Source organism: Hyperolius riggenbachi, chromosome 10 (assembly GCF_040937935.1).
Source record: "Hyperolius riggenbachi isolate aHypRig1 chromosome 10, aHypRig1.pri, whole genome shotgun sequence".
In the NCBI taxonomy this organism is placed as follows: Eukaryota; Metazoa; Chordata; class Amphibia; order Anura; family Hyperoliidae; genus Hyperolius; species Hyperolius riggenbachi.
This window is the reverse complement of record NC_090655.1, coordinates 61,356,420-61,375,076: the sequence shown is the minus strand read 5'-3', so window position 1 is coordinate 61,375,076 and position 18,657 is coordinate 61,356,420. Positions and strand designations below refer to the sequence as shown.

At 41.8% G+C, this 18,657-nt stretch overlaps 1 protein-coding gene and 1 long non-coding RNA gene across 3 annotated transcripts in view; one reads left to right on the top strand and one right to left on the bottom strand.

Moving 5' to 3' along the window:
• The window catches only part of MXI1 (MAX interactor 1, dimerization protein), a 62,696-nt gene extending 51,796 nt beyond the window's left edge, over positions 1 to 10,900 (top strand). For both annotated transcript variants that reach the window (XM_068257996.1, XM_068257997.1), the window contains exons 4-6: positions 5,447 to 5,561; positions 8,392 to 8,563; positions 9,831 to 10,900. In XM_068257996.1, the coding sequence (XP_068114097.1) occupies positions 5,447 to 5,561; positions 8,392 to 8,563; positions 9,831 to 10,000 (457 nt within the window). In that variant the 3' untranslated portion in view covers positions 10,001 to 10,900. The remainder of the gene's footprint in view (positions 1 to 5,446; positions 5,562 to 8,391; positions 8,564 to 9,830) is intronic.
• A 1,549-nt stretch (positions 10,901 to 12,449) lies between these two features.
• LOC137536036 (uncharacterized) overlaps positions 12,450 to 18,657 on the bottom strand; it is a 193,215-nt gene continuing 187,007 nt past the window's right edge. The window contains exon 5 of the long non-coding RNA XR_011024499.1: positions 12,450 to 12,513. This is a non-coding gene — a long non-coding RNA (uncharacterized lncRNA). The remainder of the gene's footprint in view (positions 12,514 to 18,657) is intronic.

Below are 18,657 nucleotides of genomic sequence, written 5' to 3'. Positions count from 1 at the left end.
CTCTACTTTTTTCTCTTTCGGTCTGCATGTTGAATTGGTCTGGGCCATAATTAAGCTGTCGGACAGACCCCCTTTATTTGTGGGGAGGGGGAGAAGTATGGAAGGGAGATCATATTTAAATGATATTGGACGAACTTTAAAGTGCACCTGAACTCTTGCACAGGACACAAGGAAAACATAACAGAAATGGGCACTGTATGTATTTAAAGAGTTTAGCCTGTGTAATCCCCCCTCATCTGTGTCTAACCACTAGTTGTAATTTGATCTCCCCCTGTGTCACATGACTATAGCACAGGGGTCCCCAAACGTTTTGGGTCGAGGGCCGGGTCAACATACTTCAGACTTGCTGGGGGGCCAAAGTATAAATAAAATAAAAAGTCTTTGCAGGCCACACAGTGAAGCATACCCAGATGACAACCTGCAGTCCAATTGGACAGCAGTGTCACCTGAACTGAAATTTGATTGGAAACCAGCAAATTACTGCTTTCTGGCTACCATGTGGATGGGTGGTGCCAGCACTGCTATTCTATATGCGGACCACCAATATTCAAAAATGTAGCTAACCATATCTATAAGTGATGCATTTTGTGTGTGAAGGGCCGGTAAAAAAAGCCACTGGGGGCCACATTCGGCCCGCGAGCCTTAGTTTGAGGACCACTGCTATAGCAGATAAGCCCGTTTGAAAGTACAGGCTGTAAAGTAGTAGCAGTAGGGTATTGTACCGTGTTAGCCATCAGTAAAAGCAGGAAGTTTTAAATCAGGATGATACCATTTATTGGCTAACTAAAAAGAATAAGAATAAGCAAGCTTCTGGCCTTGCAGCAAACAGGATGTAAGCCTGACGAAGGCTGCAAGGCCGGAAGCTTGCTTATTCTTATTCTTTTTAGTTAGCCAATAAATGGTATCATCCTAATTTAAAACTTCTTCATACGGGCTGTAAACAATATGTCTGCGTCCATGAATCAGGAAGTAGAAACAGTGCAGATTTATTTTAGGATTGGTATCAGATGTAGCAAAGAAATGTTTTTTGTTTAAAGGTTATTATGCTGTTGTGTCTCTTGTGCTTGTGTATTAGAGCAGAGAGGAGGTCTGAGTTCAGGTCCGCTTTAAGTCCATACCCACAGCAAGATTTTGTCTGTTAACATGACAGATGAATGATTGTTCCAATTGACATTGCACAGTTGTGCACGATTTCACCCGAAGTCGCCAGGCTAATGGGTCCACCTACCTGACCACGGAGGGGGCTCAGAGGATACCGCGGGACCTCATGGGCTAAGGAAGTGGGGGGTGGTCTGAAAGAAGCCCCAGGTGAGGGCAGATTTATTTTTTTCACTGTTCAGGGTCCCTTTAAGTAAAAGCGGTAGATGATGGTTGTAGGGGGCCTGTGTACGATGATGCGCGTACATTTTGAAAGACCGCCATGACGGATCAAATCGGATCAGTTCATTCAACGTCCCGCTAAAGTCTACAGACCTTCTCCCTGCAGCCTTCTTCTTTTAGTGATCCTATCATCTTCTTCTTTGTGCAGCCTACTGCTGTTGTCCACATGCCATCGCTAAAGTCTCATACACACATCCAACATAATGCACAACATGACCAACCACACGACAAGCGGTTTACACAAGAAGTACGTACATAAACGCCAACCAACTAAACAACCAACTCACTGAAAAACTCTGTGCAATTAAAACAACAAACTGCTCAACATGTTTGCATTCAAAAACAACAAAGTTGTTCAAACGACTTGTACACACGCAGCCAACCTGCAAGATACAGTAGTTAGGCAGGCTGATCCACTGGATGGATCTGGCAAACCACTTGTTATCAGTTGGACGTCTTGTTGTTTGCCAGACGTACACAGCATGTACAGCGCAGCAACAGCCCCGGCATTTAAAGGAATGCACACCGATCGCGTAGCGTGCAGCCTAAGGCCTCCTTTTTAGACTCTCGGGAACTGCATGTGCCTCAACCTCGTGGACTAGGCCGCAGGCCTGAGGACTTATTCGATCCGCCAGCCAGCCACCATTGAGGCCTCAGGGGTTTCTCGGACTCTTGTTTCTCATCTATTCTTTCCTTCCTATCTTCTGTCAGTCTCTCCTACTCTCTATCCTTCTCTCTCTCTCTCTCTCTCTCTCTCTCTCTTTTTTCTCTTCTCTCTGCACTACAAAGACCTTCGGTAGGGCATCTGAATTGCTGCAGAGCTGTTGAGCACCGCAACGTGATTGGGGCAGCTCCACTCAACATAGCACTCAAATGCTCCCTCTGGTCTCCTACACTATGTTTGGTGTTGTTATTCTATGTACTTACGGTATGTATTGCTGTACCATCAACCGACCCAATATGTGCCAAAAATAATTCCAGGTACAACCCCTGTTGTACTTGGCGAAATAAATGATCCTGATTCTGAAGTTAAAGTGCGGTGCTACCATGGAGCTCACGCTGCTATAGCAGTGCAGCTTCAGGAATTGCCCCATTGTTTGGACGTGTGTACAAACCTTAAAGAGGAACTCCAGTGAAAATAATGTAATAAAGTGCTTAATTTTTACAATAATTATGTATAAATAATTTAGTCAGTGTTTGACCATTGTAAAATCTTCTCTTTCCCTGATTTACATTCTGACATTTATCACATGGTGACATTTTTACTACTGGCAGGTGATATCAGTGGAAGGAGATGCTGCTTCCTTTTTTGGCAGTTGGAAACAGCTGTAAACAGTTATTTCCCACAATGCAACGAGGTTCACAGACAGGAAACTGCCAGGACCATGGTCCTCACAGTTTCCTGTGGGAGGGGTTTCACCACAATATCAACCACACAGAGCCCCCTGATGATCAGTTTGTGAAAAGATATCGATTTCTCATGTAAAAGGGGGTATCAGCTACTGATTGGGATGAAGTTCAATTCTTGGTTACAGTTTCTCTTTAAAGATCTTTAGTGTTAAGATTTGTTTATCAGTAGTTTTCCAGCAATTCAGTCATGCAGTGGGTACTCAGACTTCGTATTGTTTACTTTTTGTCCTAGAGTATGTTTATTTTTAATTTAAGTTTTTCCAATATCCGGCACTGTTGGGAACTGGGGTGTCTTTTTATATACCTATACTGTATAGGAGATGGAGGGGGTGGGAGTGTGGGGGACACAACAGAGACCTAGCTGCTGCAGCACGATTTTAATCAGCATTGAAGAGTTTTCTAAGAAGCCAGTGTGGCAGATCACTGTGCCTCTAGTCAGGGAGGGGTTAATCTGGAGCAAGTGGTTTGGCACCGGATGACAGCCTTGGCAGCGGGCTTTACGATGTGGACGTGCCAGGAGCTGTGTGCACACCACACCAGGGCTTGTACCGGACAGATAAAGCCTTCATATAACGTGACTCCACAGAAATGCAGCCAATTCCTAAAGAAATAAGTAGGCCAGAGGATCAAAAATAGCTGTAGGAGGAACCCGAAAATATAAAAAATACATACATAGATATTTATACACAGTTTGTTTATTTATATAATACACATTTTTTTTTGGGGGGGGGGGGGGGGGCATGTTTTTGTTGTTATAAGGTGAGAGAATGTGCAAGGGCAGTGAGGGAATTTCTTCTTGTAAGTCTTTGTTGACATCTAAAATCAAAGTCGCATACACCAACATTTTGCGATTTTGTGAGTGATTTTTTCCCCCCCTCCCGGCACTTACCTGTGCGCTACGATTTTGTGTACAACGCTTTTGTAGTGCTATTTTTTTTTCTTTATTTTATTTTACTGATGATCCAGAAAAGAATAAATACAATGTATTTATTCTTAAAAGCGCAAACGCAATCGCCACGCAAAGCGATTTTGTAAGCGTTTTTCCTATACCTTCCATTGTAGCAAAATCACCCTAAAAATGGTACATGCAGCACTTTGCTTAGCGGAGAGCTGACGAAACGCTCAGATATGAACTATTTCATAAGGATTTATTGCACTAGCGACTGATAGGGCGTATTTTAAAATCGCCGGCGCTCAAAAAACACAAAACGCCCTTGGTGTGAACGAGCCCTAATTGTATTTTGCTCTATTTTCTGGTTCTAAAATGTTGCATTGCACACACTTAGAATTGACAACATCTTCAAAGCAAAAGGAAAGTAATTAGAGAGAAACACTTTTAAAATCTAAACATTACAGCCTTTTAAGTCCAACTTCAGGGGGGAATTTTTTTTTTAGTGTGGTAAGGGATTAGAAATTCTGGTGGTTTTATGTGCTGGGTTGTGAACTAAATTCCTTGCATCCTCAACTTTTGTGCGGCCGGTCGCAGCCGTGCTCAGATGTGACATGTCACAATCCTCTGCGTACGCCACTGACTCAGCGCTGACGTGCGTGGTGTTACAACCTCTGCAATTTAGCTGCAACTACTGCAATTTTTTTTATTGCTGTTCCTCATTTCCTGTCCCCGGCAACACCAGGGTTCATATTAGAGCAACAGAGATCTTAGTGACAGCAAGTAGGGGATTCTTACCGGTGCGGACACAGATACATATTAAACCCAACAGGGGTTCCCTCCCCCCAATTTTTTTTTTCACTGGAGGTGGGCTTCATTTATTTATTATATTTATAAAGCGCCAACATATTACGCAGCGCTGCTTAGTACTGGTCCAAATCTATCTATACCATGCACTGATGAGAACCAGAAACAGACTCTATCCATGTTGGTTTGATGTGGCTCTGAAACATTTATTGCTACAGACTCACTATACACCAATGGTTATGGATGTGCAGCCTTGCTTTCAAGGGCAGGACGTGATGATTTGCATATTTAGGAGTACATTACCTGCTGTCAGCGATCGTGTGTCCTCCACATCCTGGTTAGTTAGAAAGAGCCATGCAGCCAGCCAATCACCATGCGGCTTCAGCGCCGGGTAATGTATTAGCCTCGCTGTGCATTCTGGATAGTAACATTATAAGGCACGGGGGAGGACCTTATAATGGAGGGGCTCAGCCAACTATAGTTACAGCCCTGAAGAGGATATAAATATGCAACTTTTCACCTTGAGACTGAAGCGTTTTTATTGGAGGGGATGTATGGTAGTACATGGACAGGCAGTAGTTTTTTACGTTATGTCCGGGAAGTACATTTGATAGGGGCTGCTGCTAAGGCATGGATGGAGAATAGCGTGTGCTATCAGGGAATTAAGGCTGAGGTGATAGTAATATGAATTTGTTGGCTTTGGCTGTCAGTGCACTGCACTACAGTGCGCTAGCAGCTATGGCACTGAAACTAGCAGCGCAAAGCTCTCAAAAAGCCAGATCTCCATTCTCTGAGCAAATTCTAGCTGTTCACTAATCCGATCCAAGTTTCCTGGATCAGTTATGACAACCTCGCTGGAGGTCCTGGGTGATCATTGAAGTATATTGAGTCTCGCTCTGTGTTTGGGGTGTTGTGGTCTATGTGGCACCTCACCATCATTCTCCTTTCTGTATATTCCAGGAGGGCTCACTTGCGCTTGTGTCTAGAACGACTGAAAACTCTCATCCCTCTGGAGGAAGACAGCAGCAGGCACACTACGCTGGGGCTGTTAAATAAAGCTAAATCTCACATCAAGGTACGTACTCCCGGCTGGACTGTGGTAGAAACATGCATCTACAACTGTTGTATGGAAAGACAATGCCAATGACCTTACATGTGAAACTCTGCCCCAAGGGCCAAATCTGGCCCACATAGCCATCAAATTTGGCCCCAAGTGATTTCCAGACTTAGTATTATGTTAGGCCTGCTCTAGACCACCGGGGAAGCTATAGTGGAGGTGAAGCCCTAGTTTACAAGAGAAGTCATAGTGAGCTGCAACTTAGCTGATTCAGATCCACAACTGCTGCTGGCTTTGATTTGCTCCTCCCCTTCCTTGGTCAGTAGAAATTTGCAATGTTTAGCCTATCACTGCACTAAGCTGAGCTCAGCTTGCCACTTATCACAGAGCAAATCCAGAAGTATTCTGGCTGGTTTTCACTTCTTAGTTTTGACCTCAGAGTCCATCCCCATGTACACAACATCCTATACTGAGTTCCGGATGGTCAGCAACTGAAAACTTGGACGCTTTCTGCGATCAGTAAATAATAATCTGATTTTTTGAGATAACACCATACTGTATTTATTGTAGTCTTCTTGTTAACAAGACAACAGGATCAAGGTGTACTCTATGGAGAGCACAGAGGATCATAAATTATTCAAAAAACCTGGGAGAGATTTTTTTTTTTTTACAATGGTGTTCTATTCGGTGGCAACATTTTGCAGCCCTCCCCTAGGTCACATCAGAATATACTAAATATTGCTAAAGGATGGTGAACCTGTGGTTGAGTGGCTGCAGTATTGTGCAGCACAGTGAGATTTTTTTTTGTCTGTCCTAGAAATTTTGTCAGTACAATAGCACAAACTATAATTCCCTAACCTTCCGGTAACCCTCATTATGGCCTGATATGAGTCAGGTGTGGCTGCAAAAAAAGTTTTCCTACTAATAACAGTTGTTCTCCAACCTTCATAAATGAAACCCTTGGTGTATAAACAAAGGGACTCAGCTGATGTCTAATATTGCCTTATGGGAGTAAAATCAGCATTACAATTTGTATAAATTACTGATTGGGGACTAGATTTGATTTTTTTTTCACTAGATCTCAGACAGCATTTTTATATCCAGAGATTTTTTATTGTCTTTAACAGTCAGAAAGATATTTGCTTTTCAGAAAATTTTCAGAGGGACTATTATTATTTTCATCCTTATTTTATTTTATCTGTTAAGCTTGGTATCAAAATGTTCAAAAGTATTTTTTATTAGGAAATATGAAATATTGCAAACAAAAATGTGATGCTTGCTTGGAGCTCCCCCTGCTGGACTGACTGGAAGGCTTTGTAAGTAAAAATAAATATCTTTCTTTACTGCTGACTGGTAAAGATAGGTCTCAAAGTGGTGTAACTATATATCTGCTCCTCCCCCTTCTGCAGAGTAGCGCAGTGGAGCAGTGTAATATTTATCTGCTCCGGGTGCGGCTATAGGTCTCCTCCAATCTTCCTGGCAGACACACATTCTGTGCTGCATACTTCTGGCGAAGCGGGAGGAATAGAAGTGCAGCTGCCAGGAAGAACAGAAGAGACAACACAGCGCTGGAGCAGGTAACCATTACACTGCAATGTAGGGAGGGGGGTGGTGGCAAGGTGTGTGTGTGTCTTATCAGCCACCGAGGGGGAGAGCTAATTAAGATCCAAGGACCATGCTAATTAATAGAAGGACATACTTACAGAAGAAGAGGAAAACATCTGGATGCTGGAGAGGCTTCCTGTGTCCTCCTCACTGTTGTGGCCCTCCGGAAGATCTTTAGGCGCGTGCGACTCTAGCTTACTGTGTAGGCCCTGCTTGTGACTTAAAGGGAACCTAAGCTGAGAAGGATATGGGTTTTTCTTTTTCAAATAATACCAGTTGCTTGACTCTCCTGCTGATCCTGTGTCTCTAATACTTCTAGCCACAGCCCCTCAACAACCATGCAGATTAGGTGCTCTGACTGAAATCAGACTGGATTAGCTGCATGCTTGTTTCAGGTGTGTGATTCAGCCACTACTACAGGCAAAGAGATCAGAAGGAATGGCAAGCAACTGGTATTGCTTAGGAAACAACCATATCCCTCTCAGTTAAGGTTCCCTTTAAGAAGCGCGCAGCCCCAATCTTCATTCTGACAAGCACTGGTCGGATTTCTTCGTTGGGTCCACGTTCGGCAACGAGGCACTGAAGGATGGCATGGGAAGCCTCTATAGGACCCAGAGGCTTACCCCTGCTTAGGCAAGTATGTTTTTCTTTAACCCAGGGTTTGCCTTGGGTACACTTTAATGACTAACTGTACATGGTTTATTGCAAGCTTTCGAAATGTTTGATTCAGTTCTGATCCACTTCTATATTACAGAGACATACATAGTTCTGATCCACGTATTATATTCACAGAGAGGCGCTCATGCTTGCTACACAGCCATAGCAGTTAAGACACCTGTTTTTTCACTGACCTAAGGAAGCAAGAAAGTCCCCGCGAAAAGCATTGTCAATTTTATGTGCTTGAAAAAAAGACCTTTTTCAATAAACTGGTCCAAATTCTTCAAGAGATGTAAGATTACCTCTCTATAAGGTTAACACCTTAGTAGCCTATCTTTTATGCACTGTGCGCCTCCACCCGTTTTAAGTGACTTCTATATTACGCCTGAAGAAGAAACGTAATGTTTCGAAGTTCTCAATTAACCGTGTAAATTTAGTCATTATAGGTATTACCTGATTCAGCCTTTGTTGGTTTGATGTTGCCACATCTGCTCTGCAATGAACACCAGACCATACTCCTAGTCATAGAGTAATTTAACTTGCTCTTCAGAGCAGCTGTTTCATATTGTGTTTTTGGCACCTGCAGAAACTTGAAGATTCCTCGCGGAAGAGCCAGCACCAGCTAGAGATGTTAGAGCGGGAACAAAGGTACCTTATGAGAAGGCTGGAACAGCTGCAGGGCGGGCAGGAGCCCGAGCGGGTCCGGACAGGAAGTGTTGGTTCCAGCATGTCGTCAGATCGATCCGATTCTGAACGAGGTAAGTTAAGGCACATCCTGAGTTGCAGAATTTGGGCTGTGTGGTTGAGCTGTAATCCGACCACAATGTGCCTAATCTACTGGTGTATCTTCAGAGATCTCCAATTACGTCTAGTGGGCCTATCATAAGTGGTCCAGCAAACCTGGAATGGATTTCTTGAATAAATTGTCTATTAGGTGGTTCAGACCACAGCCATCGTGTGAATCATATGGAAACACAGTATTGGTTGCTGAAAGGCTAGTGGGTTAGCAGCAGCATGGATGCAATCTCATGCAGAGACTCGGGCTGTCCTGCGTGTATTAATGAAACAAAAAATAAAGAAGACCTCTGCTGTGGATTGCTGCATGCAACTACAGTCACACAGCCACTACTTCACTTACTGTCAGCAACTCTGACATTGATCTCATATGACGCTGGGTCAATTCCTTAAAGGGCTTTGTCTGCAGTGTGCTTATAAGGGCCTGACACGTATGGGAGCAATGCTTATAATAATAATTTAAAAAAAAATACATACTTGCCCAAACTGATTTTCCTTCAAGGCTCTGCCCCTATTTTATTAATTCCACTGCTCTGGGAGCTGGTGTCCACCCTAACACTCTCTTCGTACTAATAATGAATGTGATTTGCCATCTAACCCCCCCCCCTCCCCTTCTTGCAGGTTTACATTAAGCCACTTCAAGCAGCATAGGGGCTATCAAAGAGGTGCCCCTGTGGGAGGGAAATATTTTGTAAATGATTACAAATATTCAAAGCAAATATATAGGTGATCACTGCCAGCATAGCACCAGTACAGCGCTACTACAGCTGTTGAAGGAGAGCCCCTGGTAAGCCCCTCTGATCCAGTGCCCTTGAATCAGCAGCAACCTCTGCACATCCACTGTTTCTATTGTACAGAATGGGCTGGATACAAGGGGCTCACCAGGTCTGAGCCCATTACAAGTGACAAAGGTGGAGGTGGGTCAAATTGGGGGCAGTATGCAGACAACTTTTCAAGAATCCAGTTCAGTTTTTTTCTGTATCACTTAAGGATCCCCCATCAACAGGTTTTCATGGATCACTGGAGTTGCCTTGTAGATTTGGGTTCATGTCTAATGTCTACAGAGCACTTGGCAGAACCAAACAAAGAATGCTTGTTCCACAATGCCAACCATAGTTATCATGAGGACCATAAAAAAGATCTTCAATGCTGTAAGTGATAGGTTTGCACCGGTACCACTGACTAACTAATATTGACTTTATTTTTTTCCCCCCGTTTTACCTCCTACAGAGGAAATTGAAGTGGACATTGAAAGCACTGAATTTTCCCCCTTAGAAGTGGACAGTTCCAGTAGTACTAGCATTAGTGACCTGGATGATCACAACAGCATGCAGAGCGCAACCAGTGATGAGGGTTACTCCAGCGCCTCCCTTAACCTGCTGTACCATTCCCATCCATGAAAGCCAACTCCAGTGATGAACCTTGGAAGTGGATTATACATTCTGCTGGCAGTAACTGGTGGTCCACTCTTGGTTTCCATATCTCATCCAGTCACTAACGGAGTTGGATAGCTAATGGGAATTTTCATTTACATGCTGGATCCACATCTTCCACCCAGCATCTAATCTAGGGCATTAAACAGCACCCAGCTCTCATAGTGTTGGAGATCACCATGGTCTAACCTGAGCACAACTTCATCTAGCTCCAGAGTTGCATTTTTTAATGCAAATTCAAAAACTTTCACAACAATATTTGACCTATTTTTGCCTTAATTTGGCACCAAGAAGACTTTTATACTAAACAAAAAAAAATGTGGGGTTGCTGGTATCTCTTCTTCTGGTTTCCACGCTAAAAATAATTTTGAGTACTGTGAATGGAAGAAGCCAGTCTTATCCCGAACCACAATGGTGGTCTTTAACATTTTAGAACTTTGAAATTACCAGCAATGTTTCCTTCCCATCACCTGAGTGGCAAATTTGGTAGCCACCTTTATTTCATCTACTTTAAGTTCGTGGATATAGTTACTGATGACTATTTAGAAGACGCCATAACAGTGGAAGGTGACCAGTCATGAGATCATAATTTATAGAAAAACTCCGAAGAAAGCAATATTTGTATCCAAGCTGGCCACACAACCCCATTATCATTTTAGAAAATTGACGACCCTTTCTGTGAAAGAAAACTTAATTTGTATGGTGTCTCCATGCCTCTAACTGCCAAGAACTTTAGCAGAAATCTTATTTTTATTTCTTATGTATGAGCCTATTACTCCTCCCCTGGACAATGCCTTAGTTGAGTAGATATGAACCAGGACACCCACATAAAATGTATTTCAATAAAATAGAGGACGTTTCGTAAGAGTTGAGTAGTTGACCAATACGCTGTGTGGTTGACTGCTGTCATTTAGGGGAAGGGGACAGTCATAGATGTATAGTTTGTAAGGGGCTTGTGAACTCGCTTTGATTAATAGCTTTGTCTTCCATTGTCAACTCATACCTGGAGTGGTTGGCTAGGGGAGTCGCCATTCCTTTATTTGTGAATATTGTAAAGCTTTTTACAGTTAAACTGTTGCTGTTTTTGAAGTGGAATCTGACTTAAAATGCATTTCTGGCCTAACAAAACTTGGAAAAAGTTTTAAAAAGTTGTCATTTTAAAATTTAGAATCCACTTTGGATAAACAGCATAAATAAAAAGTGAAAAAAAAGGATAAATATTAAGGATTATATTTGCACTTCTCAAGTTAAGAGAACAGAGTCTGGCCAAAGTAAAGAAGTGCCCCCAATTGTTATGAAAGACTAGTGGATGTTCAGTGAGGGGCAATTATTTTTGAGGTCATACAAAATGATGTAAATTTTGTATGCATATTTATGCAGCTTGAAAATGGACCATTCGATCCCTCCTAGGTGTAATTTGATTGGTCCATCTTCAAGCTGCATACATTTGCCTAATCCTGCATCAGCTCAGAATTATTTGCGTCTCAATGACCATCCCTACTAAAAATAATTTTAAAAAACAGGTGGTCAGTAGCCTTATTTTTTTAATCTGACTTATCTGTTGATGGGGAGATCACATTAAAGGTCAATACTACCCAAAACAGAAATCAGAAACTCCATGACCCTTAAGGCCTGTACACATGCCCAACAAAAGTTGTTGAAAACAGACCAATGTCGCAGAAACAACTTTACCGGCGACACCATTGGAAAGACTTGTTGTTCCCGCATTATGACTCTGCAAATGAGTTGATTTGCCAGATGGATCGGGCAAAATGCCCATCGCCGGTCACTCCTTAAGATCGTTCGATATGGCGTTTGTTGGACATTCCAAACAATTTTAGTTTAGCGTATGTACTAGGCTTTATGAAGCCTAAGAACACCCCCCCTAACATTTTTCCCAACACACAGGATTCTATTCAGATGAAAGAGAGCAAAACCTTTGTTGTGATATTGTGAGGGGGTGGAGACACAGATTACAATCTATGAGATTCAGTAAGCCACAAAGTGATCCATTAGTACCGAGTGGACCATTAATATAACGTTAAATTAGCATTTTTATTTTATTTTTTTAAGTTAATCAAATAAATTAACTATTTGCTCCAAAACAACCTAGAAAAATATACTGTAGCCATTACTGTTGTCTGTCTGTAATACTATTCGTCAGATAAACCCATGTTTCTGTACCCACTAAATATTTTATTTATAATGTAATCTTCCTAATCCTAGATTACATAAAGTTATGCATTAGAGTTGTTGTTTTTTTTTTTTTAAGAGATGAAACTCAAGTTAAACTTGAAGATTTGGAAGGGATAGTATCTTAAAATGTTTCCACTTTTGATTTAAAGGAGAGCTCTTTGAAGTGTTATTGGACTGAGAACAGAAATAACGTTTAAAATACATAACTTTAATCCTTTTATCGTTTTTCAAAAATTATCAGCTGCACAGTTTTAAACGCTTCTTCCAATCAGCTGGCGAATTATCTGGAAGTAACAAGAGAACCAAATTCATTTCATTAATCATTTAAAAAATCGTCAAACACAAAAGGGTGTCTGAGCGAAATTGCTCATCAACCTTGTTACAAATCCTGTAATAAATCTGCAGTGTGTCTACTTCTTGCTTTCAAGAAAGCAGACATAGGGTTAATATCCTATGTTTACAAATGAACTGCTCTTTGAGGCAGACAGCTGAGAGATCAAATTACACTTGTGATTAGTAACTAAAGAGAGGGATTTAAACAGGCTAAACTCTAAATATATAAAGGGGGCATTTCTCTGTTTTCCTTCTGTCCTGTGCAAGAGGTCAACTTTAACATAGCACAAGGTGTGTAAAAGTTCATAGATCTCACCCTGAGGCAACAATGTTTGCAGTCTCAAAAATATCATCTGTCAAATCAAATTGCAAGCAAGAGAAAATAATTTTTAAAGAAAGTCCGGTAAATGGTAAAAACAGAGGGATGCTTTTATTCAACACTTCCTTGAGGTCTTTTTTAACTACTCAAGCTGGTACAACTCACAACTTTCCAAATAAAAGATGAATTAAATCCATGCTCCAGCCTAGTTTTTTGGATACAGCAGAGCTGGAATGGTAGTTGGAATTTTTATTAGGCGTTTGTTATTGCCGTTGTCACCTCTGAGCATAATTGACTAAGCGAATAAACATGCCCAAGGTTCTAGGCCCTTCCCCTTCACAAAAAAAGCAAAATATGCTATTATTAGGAAGGTAGTGAAATAAACTCTATCCCAGGATGGACACCAACCGTAATAAAACTGTCAGACATCAGAGGTTCCAACCCTTCCAGGACTTAAAAAAAACTTTGGTTGGAGTTAGTTTAATTCTGTAGATAGAATCTTCTGTACACTGATATACTGCTACAGATATAAATATTTGTTGTTATTTTGCAGCTACACCCTTTGGGTATAAAACCTTTCTTAATGATAGTGCAGCCATCTTGAAACCATGTGACTCTGGTTAGTACGTATTGGGCCACAGGTGCGACTGCACATGCACTGAATACTGGTTTGGTTATTCTTTACATCGTGGTCTGGAGGTACACAAGCAGCCACCATGCCGGTGCCTAGGTGTTGGGCCTGTACTTGACTATCATTACTAGGCCTATAATATATTCAACTTTGTAAGTTGTGTCATGTTGACATCTGTTTCTTGATCATCTTAGTGTAAAGAGTTCAATTTTTGAGGCTGTGATGGACTTTCAGAGATGACCTTAATCCAGGCAATTCCCCGTCTGTGTTTTGTCCTAACTTTTTGAGAAAAACAAACTGTCAAATGTAAACCAAACTAAAAAAAACAAAAACAGTTACCGGTACTTACCTAAGGAGAGCACAATTGAAGGTAAAGAGGCGCCCTGGTTGAAATAAAAGCATCTAAAAACAGCTTAAAATCGAGCAAATAATATGAGGTGGCTTACCTCAATAACGAAATCCTTGTATATGACAAAAGATTTTTATTTAGCACAGGCAACGCGTTTCGCGGGTCCAAGCCCGCTTCATCAGGCCAATAAAAGTGCCAAATGAACAAGTCGATATGGCAAAGAGAGGCTCCCTTTGCCATATCGACTTGTTCATTTGGCACTTTTATTGGCCTGATGAAGCGGGCTTGGACCCGCGAAACGCGTTGCCTGTGCTAAATAAAAATCTTTTGTCATATACAAGGATTTCGTTATTGAGGTAAGCCACCTCATATTATTTCCTCGATTTTAAGCTGTTTTTAGATGCTTTTATTTCAACCAGGGTGCCTCTTTACCTTCAATTGTGCATAGCTATACCCCCAAACAATCTGTGTTTGAGGGGTGGTGACAGACCACCTGTGGGTGCCCCACAGTGGACACCTGTCCCTACTTTTTCAAGGAGAGCGACCACATCCAGGTCCCGGCTGGGACTACCCCGAGTGGAGTCGGGTTTATGGTCTCCACCTGCTTCCTACGGTTGGTTGCCCTTGCAACCTCCTTTTGTGAGTAGTAATTTATTGAAATTTCTTTTTTCAATTGCATACTAATATACTACACTATTGGGCTCCCGTATTTGTCTCTTATTTTTTTTCCTGCAAGGTGCTGAGACACCCCCACTACACTACCTAAGGAGAGGAAAGGCTCTGGGTCTTATAGAGCCTCCCCTCTCCTGGTTCCCTCGTTTAAGCGATGTCACCCCCTTTAGCAGTATCCGACCGATTGGTCAAATACTGTTCTAGGCCACCGCAGAAGGCTTCGAAAGTCTTTGGGAGCCTGAGTGCTACTGAAGACAGGTGGCTCCGTACTGTGCTAGCTCATGCTCTCACTCGTGCAGTATCGAGCCGCCCATCTTCAGGAGCACTCGGGCTCCCAAAGACTCCCAATGCCTCCCGCTGCAGGAGATTCAAACCGGGGCGACATCGCTAGAACATGAGGACCGCAAGAGGAACAGATGGAAGGCTCTTGCAGTGTTCCCCAACCCTGTCCTCAAGGCCCACCACAGTACATGTTTTGCAGGAAACCACAAACATGCACAGGTGCGGTAATTAGTGTCTCAGCAGAGCTGATTACCTACCTCTGTGGATTTTCACAAAACATGTACTGTTGGTAGGGGTTGAGGACAGGGTTGGGATCCAGAGCCTTCCCTCTCCATAGAGAGAGTATCTGTTATTTTTTTAGTTTGGTTTACATTAGCTTTAAAACCACAACCTAACAGTTTGGATGGGACCACTTTAAAGGGAATGTTTTTATTCATACATTGTTTAGTGTGTGGGACTAAAAAAATGTTTGTTAAGAATATATCACATATTACAAATAAACATATTTTTGTTTTGTAATTCCACCTGCTAGATTGATTAGTTCTGTGAGCAGAATTTTAATTTGCTCCAATATCTAGTATTACGAATAACCCCAGACCAGATTAGTTGCAGTTTCCTGTTGCTTTTGACAGAGGTACCTTATTTTTACTACACAGCAATGACTAATGGTATAGTTCTGATCCAGCTCTGAAACATGCCTGAAGAAGAAACTTATGCTGGGAATACTTGGTTCAAACTCGATGGCTCGATTGATAGTTTCCGACATGTCCGATCACCCGCCCGATCGATTCCACACTCGATACCGCATGGGGGACAATGGAAAAAAATAAGGAAAACGAGCAGAAGATAAGAGAATCGCCTGCGGGGTGGAGCGGGGAATCGATCGGGCAGCATAATTGAGTGATTCCCAGCATTAAAGTTTCGAAAGCTTGCAAAGGAATCTTGTACAGTTAGTCATTAAAGGTCTAACCTAAACAACTTTTGTTGTTATGTCTTCCGATAATGCCTAGTACACACCATACAATTTTCTGATTTTCTGTTAGATTTTTCTGTTAGATTATGTTCTGTAGAGACTGGTCATTATCTCTGGTGCATTGTCTTCTGGTTATCTCCTGCCAAGTAGAACAATGCCTAATTGCTAGGTAGATAGATGGTTAGATAGATAATTTCCAACATGTTGGAAATTATCTATCTGGCAGGTAAATCTTAAGGCTGCCATACACTGGTCGATTGCCACCAGATCAACTAGCAGATAGATCCCTCTGTGATCAAATCTGATCAAAGAGGGATCTATTGGCTGCCTACACTGCAAACAGATTTTGAATCGATTTCACTATGAAACCGATTCACAATCTGTGGAGCTGCCACTGCCCCCGCATACATTACCTGATCTGGCCGGCGCGAGCCCCCGGTCTCCGCTGTCTTCTTCTCCGCTCTGGTCTCCAGCTTCACTTTACTTCCAGTCTGGGGAAGTTTAAACAGTAGAGGGCGCTCTACTGTTTAAACTTCCTGTCGGCAAAGGATGAAGTGAAGCCTGCCGGAGCCCAGCGGAGAAGGAACAGCGGTGACAGCGGGGATACGCGCCGGCCGGATCAGGTAATTTATTGCCGCTGCCGTAGGTCGTCGTACATTCGAACGCCGCTATCGAAGCACTCTCAACCCGCCAGTGATCGAGCAAAATCTTCCGCACGGAAAGATCGACGAGAACGATCGATTTCGGACGGAAATCGATCATTCGGTCAGCGTTTGCACAACGGTTTCACAGCAGATTCGATCACAGTGATCGAATCTGCTGTATATCGGCGGGAAATAGTATAAGTGTATGGGCCCCTTAACAGAAAATCTTACAGAAAATTGTATGGTGTGTACCTAGCATTAGGATCTCTCCTCCAACCTAGTCCATTGACTGCAGTTTCAAAAAAATATCAAAATTTCACTTGAATTAAACTCCTGAAACAAGCATGCAGCTAATCCAGTCAGACTTTTGGTCAGAAACATCTGCTCGGCATGCTTGCTCAGTGTCTGTGGCTGAAGTATTAGAGACAGAGGCCCGGATGCAATTTACTTTTCTCTCATGAGTTTCCTCCTAAGAAATCATTTTTAATCTTTTCTTTAAAATAACTTTTCCGCACTTAGAAATTAAAAAAGCTTCAAAACGATAATGAAAAATTAATGTCAAAATGATTCTAAATATTTTCTTAATTGCTGGTAGTTGAAAAGGCATTTTATTAATAAAGTGTGAACATATCACATAGGAGAAAACTTAGGAGAAAACAGTTAGTTGCTTATGGGCCTGATGCTCAGCAGGATAGTCTGAGAGAAGTATGGAGGCTGCCATATTTACCAATTTCCAGTTTAGATGTGCTTAAAGCAATCTTGAAGCCAAAAAAAACCTATGATATAATGAATTGTAGTATGGATAATGAATAGAACATTAAGAAAAGTTTCATTTTTTTTAAGTTACATAACTTTTTTTTTTTAATAACATTGCATCCTTCTGTCACAGTCTTTTAAGCTATAAAACAAAGCAATAATAATCCCTTTGAACGTTCCTGCAGTAAAACATCCCAAGCTGTCTCCCACTGTTTCTTGGCTGTTTAAGTGCTTAAGAAAACAGGACTAGATTTCACCTAGTAGGTGGAATCGCTCAGAGAAGCTCCTTTGCATCGATAACAACTGAAGTTTTTTTTTTTTTCTTTTTTAACTCTTCCTTCTTAACTCTTTCTGTACTGGAAAACAATATGAGACGCTTCTCTTTGCTACTAATGTTCTATTTCTCAGCTATATTACACATGGAATTCATTCTCACAAGTTTATTTTCGTTTCAGGTTTGCTTCAATATATTTAAGGTGCGTACACACATGCGACTATAGTCGTTTGAAACGATCGTTCCCCGATCCTTTCAAACGACGATTGTTTGAAAAAAAGCAGCCAACGACCCTGAAGTCTAATGACGGACAAGCTAGATCGTTCAAAACTAATGATCTAGCTTGGCAGATTTTTCCCAACGACGATTGTTTGCAAAAGTAGTACATCGTTGGAAATGATCGTTCGTACTAGGCTTGACATGCGCATTTCACGATTTCTCCATGGAACTTTTCATTTTTATGCGCAGGCGCAATAGTTACTTTTACGTGATGTAACGTTCGTTCTAACGATCTGATCGTTACACACCTTTTAAAACGAACTTTACTTAGGTTGTTATTTCATCAATTAAAAGTTCGTTCATCGTTGACAACGAACGATCGTTGTCGCATGTGTGTACGTAGCTTTAGTGTAATCATCTGCAGACATAACTGTTCCAGTGTCCAACAGCTGCTGAGCGACTGAGACAGTCCTTGACAAAGTTTTTGCAAGGACCTCTGTGAAGGCAATGCACTATGAAGAATGCCAGTAGACCTAATGTTTAAGTCGTTATGCTTTACTCATGCCAACCACACCAAAATAGAAGAGCAGGCGGTAGGGTTGAGGTTTGGTAACATGAATTTGTCCACTTCAAAATATTAGACTCCCGGTGCCTAGGAAATGTTGAGTGTGCAAATCCTAAGTGGACGAAAATATTTACTTGAAATGAGTGTTGTGGGAGTGACAGTGTTACAGATTGCCCAGCAAGCTCATGGTGAAGCAGAACTCCTACACCAGCCCTAGGTCAGTGTGATCCTCCCTGCTCTCAGTCATGCATGGGCAACCTGCAAAAATGTTAATGAATTCTTAATGAGGTCATCGGCCTCTATTCTCAGCCGCCTCCTGTATTTTCATAAACTCACTCTGGTGCTATATATATATCTCATCGGTTTCCTCTCCTCCAGTGCTATTTTTTTATTTTATTATGGTTTTTTTTT